The sequence below is a fragment of the Enoplosus armatus genome, chromosome 18, assembly GCF_043641665.1.
Source record: "Enoplosus armatus isolate fEnoArm2 chromosome 18, fEnoArm2.hap1, whole genome shotgun sequence".
Taxonomy (NCBI): Eukaryota; Metazoa; Chordata; class Actinopteri; order Centrarchiformes; family Enoplosidae; genus Enoplosus; species Enoplosus armatus.
The window spans coordinates 11,202,277-11,226,423 of record NC_092197.1 but is presented as its reverse complement, the minus strand read 5'-3'; the positions used below and the strand labels follow the sequence as shown (position 1 = coordinate 11,226,423).

The 24,147-nt window shown below is 42.1% G+C and overlaps 3 protein-coding genes across 3 annotated transcripts; 1 reads left to right on the top strand and 2 right to left on the bottom strand.

Moving 5' to 3' along the window:
* Positions 1 to 3,183: 3,183 nt before the first annotated feature.
* On the bottom strand, positions 3,184 to 10,331 carry tbc1d10ab (TBC1 domain family, member 10Ab). The gene is made up of 9 exons (XM_070924377.1): positions 9,607 to 10,331; positions 8,459 to 8,558; positions 8,129 to 8,236; positions 7,820 to 7,926; positions 7,604 to 7,718; positions 7,320 to 7,385; positions 6,634 to 6,823; positions 5,808 to 5,962; positions 3,184 to 5,637 (listed from the first exon to the last, which is right to left on the bottom strand). The coding sequence occupies exons 1-9, from the start codon at positions 9,789 to 9,791 to the stop codon at positions 5,236 to 5,238; spliced, it is 1,428 nt and encodes a 475-aa protein (XP_070780478.1). The 5' UTR covers positions 9,792 to 10,331; the 3' UTR covers positions 3,184 to 5,235.
* Positions 10,332 to 11,291: 960 nt separating this feature from the next.
* Positions 11,292 to 19,112, bottom strand: LOC139301475 (protein phosphatase PTC7 homolog). The gene is made up of 6 exons (XM_070924886.1): positions 18,852 to 19,112; positions 16,793 to 16,972; positions 15,611 to 15,809; positions 14,452 to 14,575; positions 14,194 to 14,323; positions 11,292 to 13,801 (listed from the first exon to the last, which is right to left on the bottom strand). The coding sequence occupies exons 1-6, from the start codon at positions 19,051 to 19,053 to the stop codon at positions 13,743 to 13,745; spliced, it is 894 nt and encodes a 297-aa protein (XP_070780987.1). The 5' UTR covers positions 19,054 to 19,112; the 3' UTR covers positions 11,292 to 13,742.
* Positions 19,113 to 20,002: 890 nt separating this feature from the next.
* Positions 20,003 to 22,312, top strand: prnpb (prion protein b). The gene is made up of 2 exons (XM_070924181.1): positions 20,003 to 20,077; positions 20,632 to 22,312. The coding sequence occupies exon 2, from the start codon at positions 20,636 to 20,638 to the stop codon at positions 22,133 to 22,135; it is 1,500 nt and encodes a 499-aa protein (XP_070780282.1). The 5' UTR covers positions 20,003 to 20,077; positions 20,632 to 20,635; the 3' UTR covers positions 22,136 to 22,312.
* The last annotated feature ends 1,835 nt before the right edge of the window (positions 22,313 to 24,147 follow it).

Genomic DNA, 24,147 nt, shown 5'->3' with positions numbered 1-24,147 from the left:
ATAAGACATTCAGCCTGGACTTTGCTGTAAAGGAGATCTGGGGGGATCCCCGGCTGGAACCAAACAGGTGTGCGTTATCATTTCCTACGACGAATCATAACCCAGTGTCAAAAAAACCTGATGGATCTGAGATCATTAGGGCTTCATGTCCAGCTACTGTTATCCGGAGGAGAACCATAAAAGGAGACACACACATCCTGTCCACTGTCCATTGAACGAGCATCTGTCTGACCCCTGACACCTTCCACTCCGACTCTGCTTCCTGTCCCACACGCGCAGCCTCGCGTACTTGAAACTTTTCATCAAAGCTTTTCCCCCAAAACATGGAAAAATCTCAAATAGGAGCACAGGGTGTGGACACAGATGTTTTTTCTCTTATTTTACGTATAGACACACACAATTATTGTATTATATTGTATTAGACAAAAAACCTCATCATGCATACAAACACAGCCTTCACTCAGCTGCGCTCCAATGTAACTATTCAAACTATTATCACCGGGTCACAGTTGTGTTTTCTGTTTTGTGCCCCTGACCTCTACCCCTTCTAATCCCTTCTTTGGGGAGAGGGCATGATGGGGGGTGGCCGGCAGGGCCCGGGGATAAGGGTGCAGACCCTCAGTCCTTGTTAACAAAAAGCTTTAGAGGAGCTTTACAGCTCAAAAAAGCCAGACTATAATCTGCCAGACGCTTCACACATATGTTCTCATCAGATTATCCACCTCTCTATACTCACCTATCCCCCATAAACAGCTACTATAAACACATATCAAATGTGTGTTTACGGGATATGAGCTTTGTACTAAAAAGTAAAACTCGAGTGTGGAGATTAATTCTTGACTCTAGAATATTTTATATTTTATCACAGAGTTGAAGTAGTACAAGGAATATGCGCACATTGTCCATTTTCCACCATGAAGGTACAGCATGTATTCTGGTAGCTCGACCTGTTGGTCCCCAGTGTTGCTGGTTTTGGTTTGGCATCATTAAATTCACTTGGTCGTGTTTGCTGGTGGGAAGCAGGTGAGGGAGCTTGTCCCTATAAAAGCACTAGTTATGGCACCCCTTATACTGCAAAACGGACAGCAATTTTGTTTATACCAAACTGGATATCAGCATACTGTAGGTGGGCATGCTCAAGATAAGTTCATCTTTATAAATCCCACACAGGGACATTAAATTGCTTCACTCATGTGCAGTCAGTGCATACAGTCTGCACTGCGGCCCCCTTGCGTACACGGGCAGACGACAAAATTTCTGTCATGCATACCCTAGCAGATATGTGAATGGTAAAGCTACTGGTTGTTCTGTCTACTCTGTCTTCTTATGTCCTCATGGAGTCCAGGAGTGGTCGAACAATAGCACTTTCTCAGACACTGCAGCCTCTTCAGCTGGGCTGGGCAAAAAGCTTGAACCTGGACATCAACGCTTCTGATATGTTATGTCTTTATTAGATAGTAGTTGGGTAGAGGTGAGAGGAAACGAGGGAGAGAGAGATGCAACAAAGGTCGGATTCAAATCGGGGACGTTGCATTTCATGGTTGGCGAACTTGGGTCAGCTTTTGCTGCAACATCATCTGGTAACGGACTGCGTTGGCCGATCAAATATGCACAAAAGCACTTTCCTGGTAGATTACTTTGTAATGTGATCCTTTCAATCGTCGAGATGGACGATAAAATGATTGCTGCTGTGATGACTTTCCAGAGTTGTAAAATCCTGTCTCACAGTATAATAAACCGCTGCGTAGTGTGTCTGCGTCTGATGAGTCTTAAAGCTCAGGGGTGTAGTGTACTATTCAAACTGGACTTCCTGGGTCATATTTCATCTTCTCACCAGCACTTGTAGCAACACGTCCCCACCAACATAGCTCCTTGTGGGTTTTTTTTAGACACAGACCTACTTTCAGTTTGAACGTATATTCAGCAGCAACATGGACTGGGAGAAACGGCCTCTCCAAACTGGGAGAAAAAGGGAAACTGCACCAAAACATGAGCACTCTCGTTTCCTTAATATGATTAAATCCTTGTTTATAGGTTTGTTGGGGTCACTTGGTGTATCATGATAGTAGTTTTAAAAGGTACAAATGGTAGGAGCACAAAAACTAACTTGTGACAGTGTACCATGAGGTTTGCACTCTACTTTGCTCTTTTCTGGGAGTGTGCGGTTATGGGGGCACGTTTGGGTCACGTCTCCTCCTCCTCTGCAGATTAGCCATAAAGAAAGTCTCCCATTACACCCTCCCCTAGTCTAGGCTCGGGTCTAGTGAATGTCAGTGAGCACCAGCACAGGGAGATACAGACAGGTGGGGGGGGCAGGGGGGTGTTGGGTTGGATTGAGGTGAAGGGTGGAGTTGGGTTGAAAAAGGGTGGACAAGCTAGCACTGTTTACAGATAGTGAAAGGCGCAAAAGAGATGATGAGAGGAGCCAGAAATATAAAAAATGCTCTAATGACAGGCGTCCTCACACCAATGACACAAAATCCTTCACAGAAATAGAAAAAGCCACTGGTACTGGGGAATGTGACATGAGGAAGATGAAAAATCTCAATCATCTCGTCTGATTGTTGGGTGCGATGCATTAAAATCCCGTATTTCATCTTTGCCACCAAGTGTATCCTCAAATGACAGAAAATGAGATGGAGACATGAAAGGAAGACCATAAATAGTAATGCAATTATATGCAAAGGGCCCATCAAATTGAAACAGTGTGGGGGTTTCACTGGTTGGGTAAATTAAAATGTAGAGGAGAGCATTCTTGGCTGTCATGTTCTTGGACTGCAGCTGAACCTTGTCGAGGAAGAAGAAGAAGAAAAAGAAGAAGGCCTGTATACACGCAGAAGACTCCATTCAGAGACCAAAGGCAAATGGCTGGGTGAGGCGCTTTGGACGGTGCTGTGGGAATTTGCCCTATTTGAGATGTAAATTCCTCCAAGAGCTGAAAGAGCCGGAGAAACAGGTGTCCAAGGAAGTGTGCTGCAGTGTGGGTGAGTGGGGGCGGGTGTGAGGGTGCTGAATGATAACACAGGGTGTATTGAAGTCCTGCTTCAGTGCAGTCTGTGAGGCACTTCTTCTCTTGTCTCACTTTCTTTGTTTAATATCAGATGTAGGCAAAAGAAGGGCAATTTGTTGTGTTGTGTAGTGTAGAATGGAAAAAATATGACAGACCTGCAAAAGCAAAGGGTTTCAAATTTTATTGATTTAAATGTAATTTGGTATAAAACAGCTTGTAGATAGGAGACGTTGATTTCAAATCAAATCAAATGAAACAGATCAGAAATTAAGTTCTATAAACACCGATGAAAACAAAATGGCGCACACTTACAAGCCCCAGGCTTAATCAATGTTCTCAATCATAATAGTTGCAATAAACCTCACCATCGTAAAGGCGTGTACTTTATGTAGTTTTTATGGATATTAAAAACAGGATTTAAATTTTTTTTTAATGAACATAAAGTCTTTAGATGACAAACCACATCCTGAATATCCTGCATCCTTCAGAAAGACTGCGCAACTGGTGATGTGAATCCCTGGATGAAGCTCAGTGGCACCACCTACATGACAGTATAGAAAGCTCCTGCGTGTTGGTTAAATGTACACAGTGTTCTTGCTACAGATTAGAACAACATGTTTTAAAATCTAAATATGAAAAGCTCCAGAGGACACGGAAGGTAAAGAATGCTTCCTAACAGACAGAAAATAAACCCGTAGAATATAATTTAAAAAAAGAAATCTCCACTGTTTAAAATCAACACACACCCACAACCAGGTTCCATTATAAAAACACTGACAGCAAATAATCTGATGTACAGTTACACATGTAACTGCTGATGAAGGAACTTCCCGCACTGGGAGTGTTAAATGTTGATTGCTTATGAATTCATTAAGAGTTTTTCAAACTATTTCTTCATTGAGACATCTCAGATGAAATGAGTCTCAACACAAATCAAAGTTGTTGTTTTTTTTATAGTTTTATAGTCTGACATCTACATAGAAGCCTACTGAGACCTACTGTTTCAATTCATTTTAGCAAAATATTTTCATTAGAAAAGAACTGCTGAAGAATATATTTGTATTGTATTGTATTGTATTGTATTAATTTATTGAGCTTTTGTGGACTGGGGTTTAGAATCTGAGTTTGCAGACAAAAGAAATCTCCCAATTTTTTTTTCTTTTATAATAAAATAAGTCTAAGGACCCACAAACCTTTAAACATGATTGTACAGCTTAGTATTAGCATTCTTCAAAATGGCATTTCACCATATTTCATTCATGACATAAATATAAACCCAATGCTCTCCCCCCAAACTGACAACAATCAAATACTGTATCACAATATGATTGAATAAACTGCTTGGACAACATATATCTTAAAAATATGCATGAAAAATCTTTGGCTTAATGTTTTTCCTTCATTTGAGAGTCGCACAGCTTGTGTGACAGTTTTTGCTACTGGTCACTGCTGAGGCTGAGAGGTAAGCTCAGGGCGCCCTCAAGTGTTCAACAACAGCAAAGACAAACTCATGGATTCAGCATAACAGTCACAAGACTGTGCTGAACAACCACACTGATAAACTGTGCGTCTGCAAATTAGTGCGAATGACTGAGTCTAGCAAAGCAGGATGACTACAAATCTCTGCGTTGGCAACATAGTGACTAATGTGTGCAAAGAGGAAGACTATAAAGGCAAAGTGCTCTAGAAAAAGACCTCATCAATTAAGACAAAACCAGACTTCATTTAAAACAAAGGAAAGAATCAGAGCACTGCTTTTAAAGAGGTAAATAGCAGCAGTAGCTGTTAGCAGTGAGTTAGCGAGTGTATGTTCAGTCCTATGAAGCTAATAGCTCCATACTCCCACAGGCTAAAACCTCATAGACATGTGTGCAAAGGGCACATAGTCGCCATCTGTTGTTGCTCTCTGGCAATTACACATTTCTGAGTTCCATTACATTTCAAAAATATACAATACTTTTCTGCTAAATTTCCATGGCTGTACTACTTAAAAGTGCAGAAATAGAAAACCTGTATGAATTAAATGACTCTGAAAATGTGATTACTTCAAGTGTGTTGTGTAAAAAATTGCCATTTTACTAAAAGCTGTCACAATCACAACTACTGCAGACACACTACGTCATGGAGGAGTTTGTCACTTCACTGCAACTGTGTCGAGTGTCACTGCTAACTTAGTAAAGGTTGTATGGAATGATTTATGTTTGTAAACTGGTGACACTTACCCGCTACAGGTAAGTGTCATGCTCTGCACTGCTCAGACTCTCTTTGGACCCTTGTACGGTCATGTGTTTGAGGAGAGGTGAGGGGTCAGCGGGAGGAAGGTAAGGGTTAATGGTCTCCTGTGGCGGTAGCATCGTTTTCTGTTTGTCCTCCTCAGTCTTTCTGCTTTCCTTGGCGTCCTCTGCTCTCTCCCCATCCGTCTTGGTTGCCAGGGGAGACTGCACGATGATGGTGGGCCTCTGTCTCAGATGCTGTCGGCTGGGTGGCTCGGCAGCCATGATGGCCTTGGCACCATGCATCCTGGGAGGAGACTTGCAGTGTAGATCTCCACGAGTCTCCTTCCAGCGGCGCAGCTGAGCATGGTGTTCCTTCTCTATGTCTTTCTCAGACACTAATAGCTCAATAACCTGAAGCACAAGGGGGGAATGAGTGTGATCATATGAGGAAGTCTTTTTATATTGGTGTTACCACAACCACAGGAGGGCAAAGTCAAAGAGGAAGACAGCTGAGCGTGCAGTAGGTGCTTGGTCAAAACAATAAAATGGATAACACAGACTACAACCAGTTATAAACGTACCTCGTGCACCAGGAAGCTTTCTTGCATGTACTGTGGCTGTATGGCTCTGAGCAGCTCCATTGTTTCATAGAGACCTTGACAGGCCTTCAATTTCTCTTGGGATCCCAACATGCATTTCAGGAGCACCAGGCCCACTCGGAAGAGGATCTTTACTCCTGAAAACAGCATCACTTTAGACAACAAGCAGCTAGAGCTGCAGTCTTCACTTACATTTTAACAGATGGACCATCTGAGAGCTGCTGAAGACCAATTAATTTCTGAATCATGACAGTGAAAAGTGAATATTTGATGAATAACTACTTGGATGAGGGGCAACAAACTTGCGGTGTGGTTATCTATTTCATATATATGATCACACTCCTTCCCCAACAAACAATTTAGGCGTCATATATCAAACATTTGTCTTGTTACTTTAAAGGATAATAAGCACATGACAAGGCCAAGAGGGAAATTAAATACTGCAGGCATAATAGACTCTACTTGGGTGGCAAAATGATGTATCAAAGTTACATAACAGCTAATTAACGTTGAGTATCTCTGAGTTATTCAACCTTTGTTTGACTAGTTTATTACTGAACCCGCCCATCACAACGCCACGCCATCACAACAAGTAAATTCTCAACCTGTGGGAAACACTGAGAGACTAATAATTTAGAGAGACATCACTTCAATAAATGTCGGTTCTGTCTGCCATATTTTCACTTCTATTTCTTGCCATTGAAGCACTTTATAATATACATCCATTCATGAGTGACTTGTCAGGTGAGGGGAAATCACTTTTGATTGAACGTTTTTTCCAGAATAATAGATCAGTGAAGTGTCTCACCCTCACAAAGGAACATGTCCCAGACACGCAGCACTGAGGCCCACGGCAGAGTCCGAGAGAAGGCACACATGAACCACTCGGTCATGTACAGGATGGGCTCCAGCTTGTGCTTCTTCAGGTGACGGTGGGCCACAGGAGACACCCGCCGCAACAGAGCGTACAGGATCTCCCCATCCAGCTGGATCGCCTCCTGTGGATACAACATGGAAAAGCAGTCGGTGAAGAGAGAGAGAACAAACATCTTTCTCCACTGCTAAATCTGATTGTCTGATTATCTCGTCCTTGAAGCCTGGTCACCACATCATGTTATTAGGTCGTTAGCCTATAAGTGTCAAGCTAGAGACACACTGGCCTGAGAAATCTAACACCACCACCCGCCACTTATTACTAGTACTGACTCTATAAACTGAAGATAACTTCATAAATAAAGGATTCAGTCCTATAATGTAGCAGAAATGCAGTCTTCAGAAACATAGTGTTCTTGGACACTTGTTATTTTGCTTATAATAGACAACAGATTCATTTAGCAATATATATATATATATATATATACAGGGTTTGGGTAGATAATAATTGACATGCTGTCCACTGTGAATGTGTAATCCTGTCACAGGTTGTACTCTTGATGTTCTCAAGCTCTTCTTATGATATCAAAGTCCCCTTTGTGTTACTTTCCGGACCCTTACCAGCCCTGTACTGTAGTATCCAGGAAGGTATTTCTCACAAATCTGGACAAGAACCCAGAATGCATCCTAGGACAAAGAAAGGAAACAACAGCAGGCATTTATTATATTAAATGTAGCATTTAAATGAAAAAAAAAATCATGACTATTAATATTCAAGAAATGGTACTTTGATGTTGTTATTCCTCTTAAACCATTAGAGGAATTAGAGCAGTGAGTATCCAGTATGAACTATGTATCATCTCATATTAGAGAAAGGAAAGGTTGTGTTGCTCGTGTGTGTTCACCTCTGCTGGCATATGCATCAGGAGTACAGCAGCAATGGGAGCCTGAGCCTGACAATAACCCTCCTCAGGACGGTGCAGAGTGTAAGCCTTCAACACGCGGAACAGGTCCTGCTGCCTGAATGTATGAACATTTATAAATTATGTTCAGGAACTATATTCAGCCACATTAACTCAACGATGGGCATCATGATAGATTTTTCAAAAGGCAGCGCTTACCCATGACCTCCTCTCGCTGCAAACATTTCATGGAAGGGGAACTGTCGATGGAGATCCCGCTCAATAATATCTACCCATTTAGGATCTCCTGGCTGACTGTCCAGCTCCTAAAAACACAACATAGTTTCAACTTTTGCAGCATTTTTTCCCCACCAGACACTTTTTTTATTTGCAATTTTATAATGCAGGCAACTCTGAAACTTAAAACCTCAGTGAAGTTACAAGCCATGAGATGCAAAGCACTCCTCTGTACTTTGAATTACTATGATTTGTCCTAGGCATGAAAAAATAACAAATATTATGACTGACCTGGAATTTGCCCTGGTTTTGCTCCCTTCTCACTTTGGCCCCAGTGAGGTAGAGCCACGCCCGGCCACGCAGGGATGGTGGGACCCCCTTCTGACAGCGCTCTTTCACCTGTTATTCAACACATGCACAGTTACTCAAGAGCCTGCAGAAAGCAAGACAAAGGAAGAACAGGAGAAAGGAACGCAGCATACAACATGCCACTGTTGAGCAACTGATCCTCAAAGCTAAAATGCAAAAACCCTGGCATGATGATGGAATTATTGCAGGTTTTCCAGCTCAGTTTTTGAAATGAATGGAGTCAGATCTAATTCATCAGTTTATAAAGCAGACCTTCTTGTGTTTTTTGGCCATCCACTTGTCCCAAATGTTGAGCATCTCCAGCCATTTTGCCTCCCGCTGCCTCAGCACCTCAATGGGTATTTCTTCAGCACTGAGGAGATAGGAGACAGGAGAGGAGATGTTACTGATAAAAGCAAATTATTTTCACACAATGGCTATACTGTACTGTGTCACTTCCCTGTACTTATGACAGGGGAATCCTGTCATCAGAGGGGGGAGGGACAGTGGCTCATCTCTTCCTTGTCCACACAGGAAACCTAACCTCAGACAAAACAGTGGAACACTTGCCAACGGCAGCAAAGTACAAGGAAAACAGGAAGCTGTGGGAGAACTTTCCCCTTGTTCAGTTCCCTACAATCTCCTACACAAAACTTACGCCAATATCTCACTTCACTACAGTGCTGTCATATTGTCATACACTCACTTTCCCATCCTGATATGCCAAACGCATGTCTGGTCTTCCTGGCAAACAAATTCAAACAAACAAACAAACCACTGAAGACATCAGAAAGACTTCTGATGTTTTCAAAAGGTCAGAGATGTAAGAAGGGGCCCACTGAGGACCTTCAACCAGTGAAGAGAAACCAGCACAGGAATAATATCAAACAAGGAATAGTGACTATTTCTAATTTCTGTTGGTCTAGGTCAGTGGTTCCCAACCTGGGGGCTCACAAGCTTTTGTACATTTTTTTTTAATAATTGAATCTGAGGAGGGACCATCACTCTTGAAGTTCTCACAACCTGTGACAAGGCCAAAAGGTCCCGGATAGACGTAGCTTCGCTTTGAATGGTCATGAGCCAAAAAGTTTGGGAACTACTGGTCTAGATCCAAGAAATTAAGCTTTGAATCAGGGTAACCAACTATTTACAGTCTGGAATGATCCATCCTTTGTTTTCCTTCTTCCACAAACAAAATCCATTCAAATGACAGCAAGTCTCTAAGAGTTTCTCCCTACAATTACAGTATTGATGACTCAAGCAATCACAGGAGGCTCTTGTGTGTGTGTGTGTGTGTGTGTGTGGCGGATATAGAGATAACAACTCTGAGACAGTTTGGGGAAACACTGATGAATACAACATTCAGTCACTATTACAACCAAGAGTGTTTTAGGAAAACTGAATTATGAAGCTCCACTTACGAGTCTCCGGAGAACTGCTGGGCTCCTCCTATGAATCCGTACTTGTCCACCTGTGTCTCCCCGGGGACGACGGCACTGCCGTTTACCTCTGGGTCGGATCCATACGAGCTGCCTTTCCCATTATCTGTCAGCTTCTCTGCGCTGCCCCGCAAGTCAAGTCCATTGCCCTGCTCAGTTTTTGCCATTTAATCAACATTTACCTTCGCATAAGACGCCGGTCTACAGTCTGTTCACATAACTCACACTTACGACCAATCTCGAAAGCTTAGCGAACACTTTAAAGCTCTCATTAAAGCTCTCCATGAAGACGCCCGCTAGTTAGCTAACCCCCTGTCACAGCTAGCTACGGTTGCTAGGAGGATTTGCTTCCTAGCTGCTAGCTCGCTAGTGCTATCAAAAGCCACAGCGTCAGATAGTTTGTTTCAGGATAACCCCTTTCGCTTTCATTACATAATCAATGTTCGGTTCACACAACAAGATTTACACCAATTGGTCAAACAACTAAAGACCAAACGCAGCTATATAAACGATAAACTCTAAATTAATATAGTATCAGCTTGCTAACTCCGAAGCTAACATGCTAGCATCACAGAACTGTCAGCTGACTCCACATCCACGGCTAACACTCACTTATCTCCGCCTGAATCTCTGCTGTCAGCAAGAATGCAGGTTAGCTGGTGGCTACAAGAGAGGCTGGAGCAGATTAGTAAACAAAACATCCATGGCATCCATAGATGGCATCCTCTGACTCTCCACTGCCATCTACTGCTGTAAATCACATATTCAGGTACAGTATTTATTTACCCCTGTTATTGAATAGCTTTTCTGTGGACTATCTTAGATGTTAATGTATCTACAACCACCAGAAACTGGACAACTGGGTGTCAAAGTAATTTGGCTTTACTTTACTTTGATTTTAAGTTTGAGGTACTAAAGATCACATGCAGTAGATCATTATCTAGAAAATAACTATAGGTTTATATAATAAAAATAATAATAATAATAATAATCATATAATTTTAATAGCTGTATGTTTCATTAGGTATATTTAAGAGTAGGGAAAGGTGAAATTACCTTTCATATATGCTTCCAAATATTTTTTACTTTAGAAGTACATTACAATAGTCAGTGGTGGTAGAAGTACTCAGATCCTTGACTTTTACTTCAGTAAAAGTAGTATTACCACGATGTAAAAATACTATGTTACAGGTAGAAGTCATGCATCAATCAAAAGTAGAAGCAGAATTAAAGTACCCATACTTTTTGTACCACTAGTGGCCTCTTTGCAAACTCATATTTATGGATATATAGTTTGTCATTATTAAATTGTTGATGTTTAAACATGAAAATATTAATTATACTATATTATTTTACTGCTGTATTAACTGTTGTACTAACCTCTTTAACCTGCTTCAATATTTGCACCGACAGTAGATGATTGTAACAAAGTAGTCATAAAATAACTTGGTAAATGTGTACTGTCAGTACAGAAATTTTATCCAATATTGATAAAAGTTTTGTCAACCACAGTAAAATATACTGTAACACAATCTCCTTCATTGAAGCAGTGAATCACTTTTCAAGATTGGATGAACAGTACATCTGATTCTGAGGATGAAACTCTTAACATGGAATGGCATCATGAAAATACTCAAGCGATTTTAGTATAAATACTAGATTCTTTATTTAAATATTGTACATATTTTAAAACATATTTACATAAATTAGACCTGCATTGTTACACTGTAGACATAGATGTATCTTCCATACACACAAACATTGCTTGCTGAAAAGAGGACAATCATACCATACAGACTGCAGAAGCACCTTTGAGAACGGCTTTACAGGAGAGAAAGACGGGGCCGGACTTCGTTTACATCAAACACTGGGCAACATGACCAAGACGAGACAAGCTTGCAATGACAGGAAAGGCCTCTTGATTACAGGTCTAGCTATTTGTTAAGGCTGAAACTGTGCTCACCCTCACACTGCAAGTTCACAGCACCATTATCCATCTCACCACCCTTCCTTCTGCATGTGGGTTACCACACTGACAAACATACAGCTATCTTTGAAGTAAATATAAGTTCAAAACCTTTATACACCATTTATAAAATATTCTACAGACAAGAACTGTGTGAAATTAGCTTTGTAAAATGGTGCCAATAGCTGAGACAGAAACCATGCAAAATGAAAAGTGCAGACAGTAGGACAGTCTCCATTATGTGTATGAGGATCAACACCATGTTATCTTTACAGCAGGACTTACAGAGAAGTGCCCTAATCATGTGTTTATATATGGCTTTCCTTCTTTGGCTTCATAACCTGTCTTGTACTTTTGTTGCAACCAGTCACATATAACTTAAACCAAGAATATGATACTTTTGTTCTGAAAAAAAAAAAAAAACAGCTTTAGGCATAGAAAAGACGTTTTAATGTCCCTCTGAACATTTCCACCCACACTTCTGGCCATCACACACGATTCAGAGCACAAGGAATTTACAGTATTGCTGTATGATGTTTGTAACAACAACGCTTAAAGACATACACAAAGAAAATGTGTCTTTGGTGCACCTGCTTTTAAACTTAGGTGAGCTGTTAGACAAAGGGGATAGGCTATCATGAGCAGAACAGCTTTATCAATGTCTTTGATTAATGTAATTTGATGCAGCACACACATTTACACGCACTCATTACAATCATGGTGACCATGTTCATATAAATCATGTCAAGTCATATAGACATCTGAATTAAAAAACGAGAAGCAGCAAACAAATGTAAGGGGAAAGAAGGAACTGAGAAATAAAACAAAACACACACACACACTTTTCTTCTTGTTAAGATAGCTGGATCTTTGTCATCCATCACACATATCCCACCATATGTCAACACTTAAAACTACTTTTAAAACTAAATAACATTAAAAAAATACATCTTTTCCTTTACATTCACACCTGACCTATCATTGCAATTGTAAGCATTCCCAGATGCTAGCTTTAGCTCTGTGAGATAACAAATATAAACATTAAATACAAACATTCCAATAAACTTCATACAGTCATGCCACACACACACACACACATATTTTAGAAATCCTTCCTTCCACACAACTGCTGCAGCGACCAGTCTCAGCAAATATCTTCTTGTTCATTTCAGCGAGTGGAAGTGTGGGATTGATAAAGCTCACTTCAAGATCAACATCTATGCAAGAAAATATATTTATGAATGCATGTGTACATCTTCCACAATAGTAACGAAATAGCTGTTTGCTTTAACAACCAAAGCAAAAGACAACAGAAAGGCCAGAACGTAGCCCTAAAAACACAAAAATATTTACAACTCATCAGGATGTACGCACCGACAGATCCCCCGGCCGAGCGACAAAACCGGATCAACCTTCACATGTAAGCTCTAACAAGTATTATAGTATCCCTTTATGAATTTCTTTGATCTGAGCAATTACTAGTTAGCTCTCCCATCGTTCACATTCCCAAACCCAAGACGCGGAAACCCTCTTAAATCTCCCTCTCTAATAACACCCATCCACTCCCAACATCAGCTTCCTCAGTCCATCTATATGCTTTCTTCAAACACAACAAGGAACAGATTAACAACTGGAACAACAGAGACAAGTAGCTGGGTTCAGTAGTCAACTCTATCACTACTCTAAAGAATCCCAAACCATGGCTTACTCCTCTTATAATGTCTGTTAAATGTATAGTACACGAGGGCCACCAGGTTTTAAAGCCCTCAGTCAAAGCAAACTGTTCTGCACTGTCTCTTAGTCATATCACCAAAAAAGTGTTGATGCCAACACAGGAGACATGAGAGACTGAAAGGCATCTCTCAGCCCCGTCGCACTCGGCTCCACCTGCATCATGATCAACATGAAAATGTCCTAGCTGCCTGCTTCCCCTCAACCGTTGAAGCACCAAAACAAAAACAGATGAAGAAGAAACAAAATGTACACGGGTGGACGTCAGCCGCGCAGCGAGGAGTGTGCGTCATGTTGTTGGGCCTCCCCTGTCAGCCCACAGGATGCAGTGCATTTTGGGAGGGCTGCAGGCGGAAGACTCAGGCAGACGGGAAGGAAGGACCAGCCCCAGAGAAGCGCACACACACTCTTTACACACTTTTTAGTCTGTATATTCAGCCACAATGGATAGCAGCACCGTGATATCGTCTGGCTTCCCCCCTGCAGAACAAGACAAAAGAGTGTGAGGAACGTGCCAACACTTATCACCAATTCATGCAAAATGAGCCTAGATTTGCAAAGCTATTTGGAACTGACTGATAATGCATGCTGGGAGCATAATGACATTTCGCTCTTTTTAGCCAAGCTAAAGGAAGACATTCCTCCACTTGTGTCTTTTTAATCTAAATATAGTGAGCAGTATGTGTTTTTGTAAGGACATATTCGCAACATGTATCCTGTTATTCATGTAATTTACAAAAACTAAAATCTGGTCCATAATACATTTTAGAATAATGTATCCACTGTCTTTTTAATTAACATCTGAATTCCATGTACTAAAGCATGGTGTTTTAGATAGAGACAACACAGCATCTGAAGCCCAGTATACATACCTCTTACATTCAGGCCATTGTCACAGGCAAACTGTGCAAAGGGGGACATATAGTTGGGGTCATAGGCAAGGTCGTGAGCTTGCTTTGCAATACTCTGTGCAGTCTGCAGGACGCTGTCATAGTTGGTAGTCTGAAATGAGCAAAAATAGAAAGCATTAAATAAACTAATTAAAAAGACTTTCTGGACATATGTTCACTTTGTAACTGGATTCAAAGCATGTGTGAAAGCATGAATAAGTTGATATCCAGACGCGACACCTTGAGTTTTTTGAGCTCCTGAAGAATCATGTAGTCTGGCATGTTGTCAAAGAGGCCGTCGCTTGCAGTCAGGATGATGTCACCGAGCTGCACGTCGAAGGAGGAGCTGTCAGCTGCTTCAGGACTAGAGAAAACGGGGGCACAGCAAGATCAGTCACAAGTGTAACAGGAGCATGCAGTGCCTGAGCTGCTGTCAACTGTTTCCAATATGGCATTAAGCGGGTCAGAAGTCACACTGCCAAATCGTGAGGGTGGACGCGGTGTGGGCTCTGACTCTGACAGCTGACTCTGAAGCAGCCTGCACAGTGTCCTTGCCAGACACAGAGAGGTCCTGTTGCTTGCTGGCGCCATACCCAAGACTCAGGTTTATTTCCTGGGAGCCTTTAACCCTATGTTTGTGCTTCGTTTTGAGGCTTTTTTTACTTGTTGAACAGCCAAGTCTTAAATTTACAAGATTAAACCAGTGGGGGGAAAAATAATCCAAAAACAAGACCTTGAGACTGCTCCAAATGGATTACAAAAGGTTTATCTCTTGTTAAGCAGGCAGAATCAAATTGTGACACCTATCTGGATAGCTTGGCAAGCCCGTATGCATGCTTGTACATTGCATGTCTTGTGCTTGAAAAATAACTTAATGTGGGAACATTTTGTAATGATATTCTTGACACTATTTCGTTTCTGCAGTTGTTTTCAGGCAATAAAACATACTACATTTTACTACATTTTTTTAAAGTCAACATCTCTAAAGAATGATTCATGTTGTGGCCATCAAGATTTGCCAAACCCAACTAATAAGACAACCTGTGTCCATTCTTTACCTGGAATAAACTCTATAAACGTCTTTTCTGAATATTCTTACGTTCTCATGCATACATGTGCTGATGCATGTAGTGTTTTATTAGGTTGTGGTGACAAAGATGGTGGCGTGTTCACCTTTAAAATCACTGAAATGTAAACCAAAACAACAAACTATAAACAGGGTATAAAAAGTTTTTCCATGCAGGCGATATAATAAAGATGATCAAGTTGTTAAGGAGGCTATGCGGAGGTGTAGCCTAGTTTGACCAGGAGTGTGATGCCAAAGCAGGTCTTGTTTATTCTGCAAACACTGACTGAGAGCTCTGACTTGTAAGGATGTATTTAACAGTGAGCTACTCACCTGTCACTGAGCACCACCCCTTCAGCTCCCGGAGGAGCGATTGACAGCTGGAAGGGCGTGTTAAAATAGTGCTGTTGCTCGTCTGAGCGATGAACCACCTCTCCTCCCCGAACCACCAGGAAGCCCGAGTCACCAAGGTTACATGTGTGTAGTTGGTGACTCCGTCGATCCAGAACCACGATACAGGCTGTGCTGCTCCCTACAAACAGAGGAAAGTAAAACAACAACAGTGGCAATGAGGACATGTCTTTTCCAGCACAGGCTGAATTTCCTTCACACACTTCACCCAGGAGGTAGAATGCTGCCCAACCAGTACATCACTGCCTTTGTGTGCACCTTCCTCATGAATTTCATGCTTCCATAGTGGGTGGGTGAGATTATTATGCAATTCGCAAGTGACCTTGCACCAAAAAAAAGGAGAGAAAACAAAACACAAAGGTCATGGAGCGTGCTTGTCCCACAGCCCCAGTAACAGCCGCTTTAGTAACCTTGAGCAGGGAAGGTCAAGCGCAGACCTTGTCACAGCTTCCAAAAAAAAAAAAAAAAAGGTGGCCATTTAACAAACATCGTGACAAGGGGGAGGAGGATAACATTTAGTGTCCGCGCTGGCTGTGACTCAAGGATATGGAGCCTCAGAAGAAATCTGACCTTGTTGACATGTTTGACATGTGCATGCTTTTAAAAACTGTTCAACCCTCCTACAGTGTCAGTTACAGATGGATTCTTAACCTTTTGGAGCTCTGGTATGAGGCAAAATGTTCCCCCTGCGTAAAAGGAAAATTGTTTGACCCCAGTGGGTCACTGAGTCCAAACTTCCAAGTGTTGAAATACAGCCTGATCAAGTTAGTTAGTTACATCACTCGGTAGGATGCAGGTATAAGCCCAAATCAATGATAACTAACAGCCACACAAAACAATACACTGGCCCAAACCTATGTTTAAAAAAAGAGAAGTGAAGTTGAAGTTCTATGACTTATAGTAACATATTATGCATCTCGCTACGCAAGGCCACTACTCACAGTCTGACTCATCCTGCAGCTATGTTATTTATTTCTCAGAGTATGGCTGTTCACATGGGAAGCATGACTCACTCCACCACTGCCTAAGTGTGTACCATAATATATCTGTACCAACATATGCATAATAACATCTGTGTGTGGTTTTGTCACTGTGTGTACTCACCTAGCAGGGGAACTTTGTTTTGTAGAAGCTCATAATAGCCAGAGGTCAGGATACCCACTGGATTACTGGGAGTGAAGCGTCCTTCTTTCACCAGTCGCTCACAGGTTCTCATTAAGGTGGCGGAGAACTGAGACGGGTCGACGCCATAGTCACGCCAACCACCCACGCCATCTGCAACACCTGATGGACAAAGGGGAATAACATTTTTAGTTGTTTTGGTGCTAACCCACCCACAAAGAAATGCTAGCATTTTTGTGATGAGTATGAACCAGCTGAAAATTCTAACCCTTCAACAAACACAGCTACTTTATCTTATAATATATGCAAATACAATCTATTGCTGCACAATTTCACTGCTAACTGAATCAGAGTTTATACTCGTCAACACCTGATTCCTTACAACATTATTAGTAGTGATATAACAATACCATGACTCTAATCTCTGTATGAATTCTAAAGATGACTATATCAATTTAATATAAGTATAATGACGTGCTGTGGACTGCCACTTAACTGTGTGAGAGGAATAAACTTTAATTTTTATGAAAGTTAAGTAGTGCTAGTATGTTGGGCGGTTTCACCTCAGCCACCTTATAAATTCTTACCACTAAGGAAGTTTACTCTGACGTGAAAGAAAACAACCTGCATGATTGAATTATTAATCAGCCCTGTTTCTGCAATCCCTTGAAACACTTACTCTGAAAACCAATCACAATGAAACAGATCATGGCAGTTACAGCACTCCAGCTGGTCCTAAACCACACACCACAGCTGCTGTGGTGGATAACCCATTTTAATGCTTTTTCTGATTAATTAAATGAAATAAATTGAATTAAATGAAGTAGCTGACACATCAGAATTCACCAGGATGTTATTGGATGACTTTACTGGATATCTGCTCAGTGCATAATATCGACTTAAAGAGCCATAGAGAATGTGGCAAGATAAAACATTCATCTTCAAAAGCACACTTTTGTAGTATTTCACTCTCAGTTATTTCATGTCCATGTACATCACTCTGTTAGTGAGCAGCACGTTTCTCCTCTAATTCACAGTAGCATAAAACCGAACGAACAAATATGGGTTTCATTTTCTCTTTATGCCGCAGGTGGAAGTCACATCAAATAAGAAACCACAATTTAAAAAAAAAAAACAGCCTGGGAGTCTCCTGAAATTTCCATCCGCACTGGTGGAAGACAGGGCCGTCATCCATTACAATTTCAAGCCAAAAGCCAATGTTAATAAAAAGAAAATCTGCCTTGAGAACCACCTAGTCCCCTTCAGGGGAGTCTTCTACAGACTGCACTACCACGCCATTTCTGCTTGTAACACGTGAAGCCCTGAGGGGATTTTGTTCCACAGAGCTGGCTATTTTTACTTTATATCTTCAACCTAATCATTCAAGACTGCATATTGCTAGAAACGTATAAAATACACAGCGTAGGTGTCAACAAAGAAACGTGGCCAGTCTAGCACTTCGCTGTGTTTAATGTTACCCTCCAGCCAGCTGGGCGGTGAAAACAAAGCATTTACACTGAGCTAAGCTAGCAGGCTACTGACGCTTATTAGCAACATGGCCGCCTCCATGCTCAACCATTCTGACCTTTGCAAGACATTGTAGTGTTAAGTCTGAGACGTTGTAAGTGTGTCGTTTTCAGTCAAGTCCGCCTTTAATGAAGCATATCTATATCTCCTAATTTAATGTGTTTAATATTTTGCATTACCGCCGCGTATTCTTCAGTTGGAGTTCATCTAGGTGAAAGGTCATTTTGTGTTTCACCTCAAAAATACCCGCTAACGGCACATAATCGCAGTTTATGCCTCCAAAGACACGATTGCAGCTGCATTGGTCGTCTGTGAACATTTGCCCGGCTTCAAGTAAACTAAACACAGCTAACATAACGGTTGCGAGGGGAGAAAAGTTATGGCTCTGTTTTTGGAGGGGGTGGGGGCTGTTGTGTTTTCATCCGAGGGGTCAGCGCACGTGCATGCTAGCTAACTGAAGGTCACCTGAGCAGTCTAACAGGTCTAACACTGTTTTTAATGCCAGAAAGCTTACCCAAAACATCGGCTGTCCTGTGCCGAGCAATGAAGCAGGCATCGTCGCCGTAGCACATCCCTTTCTTCAGGATCCCCTTGCGAAAGTCTTTACCGAAGCCATAACTGGCGCTGATCAGACTGTAGTCCCGACCGTCCGTCTGTGAGAGTCCACCCAGGACAGCCCTGGCAACCAGTCTGCCATAAGACAGTACGGATAACATCCCCTAGCAAGGCGCAACCCCGTCTTGTTTTGAGTAGGCACACGATGTCCCCCCCCCCCCCCCTCTCTCTACCCGGCCCGGTCGCCTGTCTGCTAGGCTACTTCTTCGGATCAAGCCCCGGTTGTTTGTCTTTATCCGTCCATTCGATCCCGACTGGCCCGCTTCCGTGAAATAATAACTCAGCCCCAGCAATTGCTAACTCGCATAAAACGCCACCGTCCGCCCTGGCCGATTGACGCGCAGTTTATGTCTCAGGTGTGCATTTCATGGACGCAGTTCCGCCGCTGGGCTCTCTCCTTCCCGACATGATTTCACCGTGCACCAGACAGAAAGCTGCGAGTACATACGGGTGTTTGACAGTTTACAATCCTGACGTCACGGCTCACCGACATCATCCAATTACAGAGCAGCCCGCAGCCCCGACAGGCCTGCAGTTTTGAGACCTGCCGAGATCGCAGATCTACTGAAGTGCGCAGGCCTCGGAAGTGTGCTTGTTTTAAGCACCTGGAGACCGAACCATCGTTAGCACAATTTAGCTTACCTATAATATGGTACATTTGTATTAATAATAAAGTTATTTCAGAATTTAAGAAGGGCTCCAGAAAGCGTAAAGCCACTTAAACGCACAGAGACATCATACCTGTCTTCTTTTTTTTTTTTTTATACCAATCAAAGGTACCTGTTGTGTAGTAAAATGTAGCTCGAGCTAGGTTAAGCTAGCTAGTTCTAGTTGAAGTCCATAAATACGTGGTATACAAATAAAAAAGTATATAAACTTCTTAAAGTAAAAAAAACTTATGAAAATATAACATTTTTGTTTCTTGGCTTCATGATGATCACGGCACAGCAACGTTTTCCCACATCTATTGCCCGACATTGGTCCATGCCGTGCAGCAAAACGAGCGCACCCATCTAGACGAACCCACCCAGAGCCTCATAACGGAGCTAAGAGAGGGAGAGAGAGGACAGCAACGCATTACTGCCGAATTACCATCGAAGCACACAGATAAACCGTCCGTTCACGGTAAGAAATAATTGAGTTATACTTAATGATGATGTTATATAAGTCTTTGTGATTAAGTTAGGCTCGACGAGAGAACAAAGCCGCATATTATTACATGATTTTGCGTTAGCGACTGCATTTAACGGAGCGAATGAGCAGGATGTTAATGATGCAATGGTGTGGTAGTCTCTGTTTTAAAAATAAAAACTGGTCTTTCGTCGTTTACTCATCGTGGTTATGCCTGGTATATTGATTTAATTAATTTATTTCTATTTAGGTTAAGCAAATAATGAGAGAATATTGATGATTGTGCTCCGCTTGAATCTCTTTGAAACTTAATTACAATACCCTTTTATAAGGATTGAATAAGACCATTTGCTGCTGTGTGGTCTATAGAAGAATATACATTGTTATATAATAATCCATGTTGCTCTGTTGCTCATTATTAAATGAAAAGGTAGCACTAGGCTAGTTACATCCTAGAACATGGTGGACAAACAACAGGGAATGCAATGTTTGTTTTTGTAATGCTTATTGTTTTTATGACCGTTGCCTTGAAACACTTTTCATTTTAGGGCCATGATGGGGCGGTTGTGTGAGATGGCTCTTGTGTCCCTTCTTATTGTGTTTCTCCTGAGCACTGACTTGACGTGGGCTAAAAGAGGTAGCGGCAGCATCAGCAGCAGGAAAACCTCATCTTCCAGCAACAAGGGTGGGACACAATCTAAACCATCCAGCTCTCAGCCTCAAAGTCCCAACAGGAAAACCAACCCATATCCTTCTGGTGGAAGTTACCCTTATCCAGGAACAGGCAACACTAATCCAGGAGGATATCCCAGACAAAACCCAGCAAGTTATCCAGGAGCTGGTAGTAACCCCAACCAGTATCCTGGTAGAGCCAATCCTGGAGGTTATCCAAACCAGAACCCTGCAGGTGGCTATCCAGCTGCAGGTGGATACCCAGCTGGAGGAGGTTATCCTAACCAAAACCCAGGGAGAGGGAATTATCCAAATCAATATCCACCTGCTGGAGGCTACCCAGCTGCAGGAGGCTACCCAGCTGCAGGAGGTTATCCTAACCAGAATCCAGGAAGGAATTATCCTAATCAGTATCCAGCTGCAGGAGGCTACCCAGCAGCAGGAGGCTACCCAGCTGCAGGAGGCTACCCAGCTGCAGGAGGCTACCCTAACCAAAGGTCCCCTTACCAGTACCCAGCAGCAGGTGGTTACCCAGTCAGAGGGGGAAATACAGGACAGGGTTGGGGTCAGCCTGGTGTGAATCCCGGGGGTTACCCTGGTGGAGGGATGGGTGGTTACCCCGGCGGAGGGATGGGTGGTTACCCCGGCGGAGGGATGGGTGGTTACCCCGGTGGAGGGATGGGTGGTTACCCCAACTGGAACCCAAATAATAAGATCCTCAGTCCCCGCTATGGTGGAGGAGGCTATGGATATGGTGGTCATGGGATGGGAGGGTCTCCTTTCTCTCGTACTGTGCAGGGTATGGGATACCAGCCCAAGTCTACAGGTTTTGCCAAAAAAGCCATGATGGCAGCAGGCGTTGGTGCTGTGGCTGGAATGGCCGTTGGATATGGACTAGGGCGCTTCCCTCGACCACATTTCAATTTCCGCAACCCTGAAGAAGAACAATACTACAACAACTACATGTACCGCCGTTATGGCTCCCATTCCACAGATGAAAAAGACTTTGGCCGTGATTATGTCTACAAGCCTCCTCCACGGGCAGAGTCTTACGAGAAATTCATGGATCGCTGTATGAATAGGACCGACCTTCGTAAAGATCAGGGCAGCAGCTCTCCCACTCCGAAAAGTCTGGGTGGAGGTGATGAGGAGGACGATGACACCGTCAGCATTGAGGAGATTGGATACCCAGCCCTAATTGAGCAAGTGAAGGCCCGGCGTTGTGTTGAGCAGTACATGGTCTACTCTGAGCGCTTTCTGCAGGAGCGAAAAGCTGAGCAACAACTCCAGCCTAGTCGCAGCAGCCCTCTGAGCTTCGGAGTTATTCAGCTTTTCACCTCCCTCTTCATGCTTCTGTCCAGCATGCTCCTTCTCCAGTGAAAACAATTAGTCTTCCTTTCACCATACCCAAATGGGATTTCTACTTCCTCCATAATATCTGCATGTCCACATACATGCTGCATAGCTGTATACTTAATGGGTCTTATTTAGTCAATCATTTATTATACCCGCAGAAAACTAACAAATGTTCATGTGTATATAGTAACTAAAGGAGTCAATTTTAAGAGGCAGCAGTCAAAATTTTACAGTCAGATTATCAGTTTTGTGTTGCACAAGCTGCACTGATTCTTTCTGTTTCATTTTTTCAAGAATTTATTTAGCATCTTTGTTATTTTGCACTTTTTTTACGCCACTTAATTGAATGCATAGAAAACAGATTCAGGGTTCCTTAGTTTTTGTGACAATTTGTTATGACGATATATCTGCTACTGTGTAAAATAGGAATGTGACATTAAGAGATTTTATATGTACAAAAACATCCAACTAACTAACATTACATTTATCCATTGATCTGTACTAGACAATTCAACAGATGGATTTTCCAATTAGTTAAATACGCTTAATCAAAAGGAAATTTTATTGTCGTCAAATATAAAAGCACGTTTAAGCCAGGCTTCCACTATTGCATTTGGATACATGTAAACATAAGAGTCGAGCCATATTTGGTTGAAGTCAGTACGACATGCAGGTGTAGTGATCACATTGTGGTCATCATAATGTAGTTTGGCAATGGGAAGAAAATATGGTAAAGGAATTCAGTTATCTCTGAGAAAGTAAATGCCTTCAGTCCACAATGTGGTTTGTTCAGCTAGATAATGTATCTGTGATAATGTGGGGAGCCATCCATTGGGAGTGATCAGATTTATTGTTTGGCTGCGCATTATTGTGTAATGGACAGGCTATTTAATGGTCATGAGATAAGGAAGGCATGTGCACATTTTGGTCGAACACTTGTCCTGAATGGTGTTTACATATTGCAAGATGTTAGTACCGTTAAGTATTTCCTGTAAACCATTATTTAAGTCAAACTTCTCCCATGACCTCCAAATTGGTGAATCGGTGAATCAGTTCAAACCATATTGGGAAATGATGAAGGCCATATTCCTGTGGACAAATGGTTTGATATCCCACAATACAAAATATGAAAGAATAGCCCCACTCCTCCTCAGGTACATGATACACATACACATAGTTTTTTGTTCAGCTGCCTGTAAAATCCTACATTTCATGTTGTAGCCTTTGACAGTAAGGAGTGAACATGTGTCCTTTGATGTGCAGCAAATGGCGTCATTAGTGGTGTAGTGCTGTTGCTATCTTGCCTGCAGCTGTTGAGGACAATAAGTGCATTTGTTGACGATAGCGCCTGCTGCTTTTAATATGTGCAGTGCTAGCTTGGTGAAAGCTGGGATTTGATTCAAGAATTGAATTGTAAAATTCTTACATTCCCAGCACTAACTCTGCTTTATTTCTGTACCTTAACCTTACTTACCACACACTGTCTCTTCATGTCACATCTGTCGTCTGTTGGACAAGATTAACACTGGACCTGGAAGCACTGGCACTGACTTAAAATTGCCTGGAAACAGAGGGCGTTGCTTCACTGTCACTTGAATACTGCTGTGGTGGTCAGGAGACTTGTTCCAATACCATGCGCCAACTTTGGATTTATGTTTCCAGGCATACATTTCCAGATTTGCCAGACTTTCCAGGCTTGAGCCGAACGGCACATCTCAGCATCTTCCTCTCATCACCTGAATCTCCCCGTAGCACAGTGAGAGAGTCATAGGTCAGGTGTTTGCAGATGTGTAAATACCTCTGTTTGCTTTTCCTGAACTATAGCCTCCCCTGGCTGTCATGGTGTGTACGAAAACTTTGTTCTTTTCCTTCAAAGTCAGTTTAATAGACTTTTAACTTTTTGGGTTTGTGTATAGTGACGTTTATCAGTACATTATTTCTTTGTGTTTGTGATTATTTTACTATTCTAGCTTGTTTTCTTTTATTGGACTGTTTTAATTATTTTTTCCCCTCTGGGCTTTGTAAAGCACTTTGAA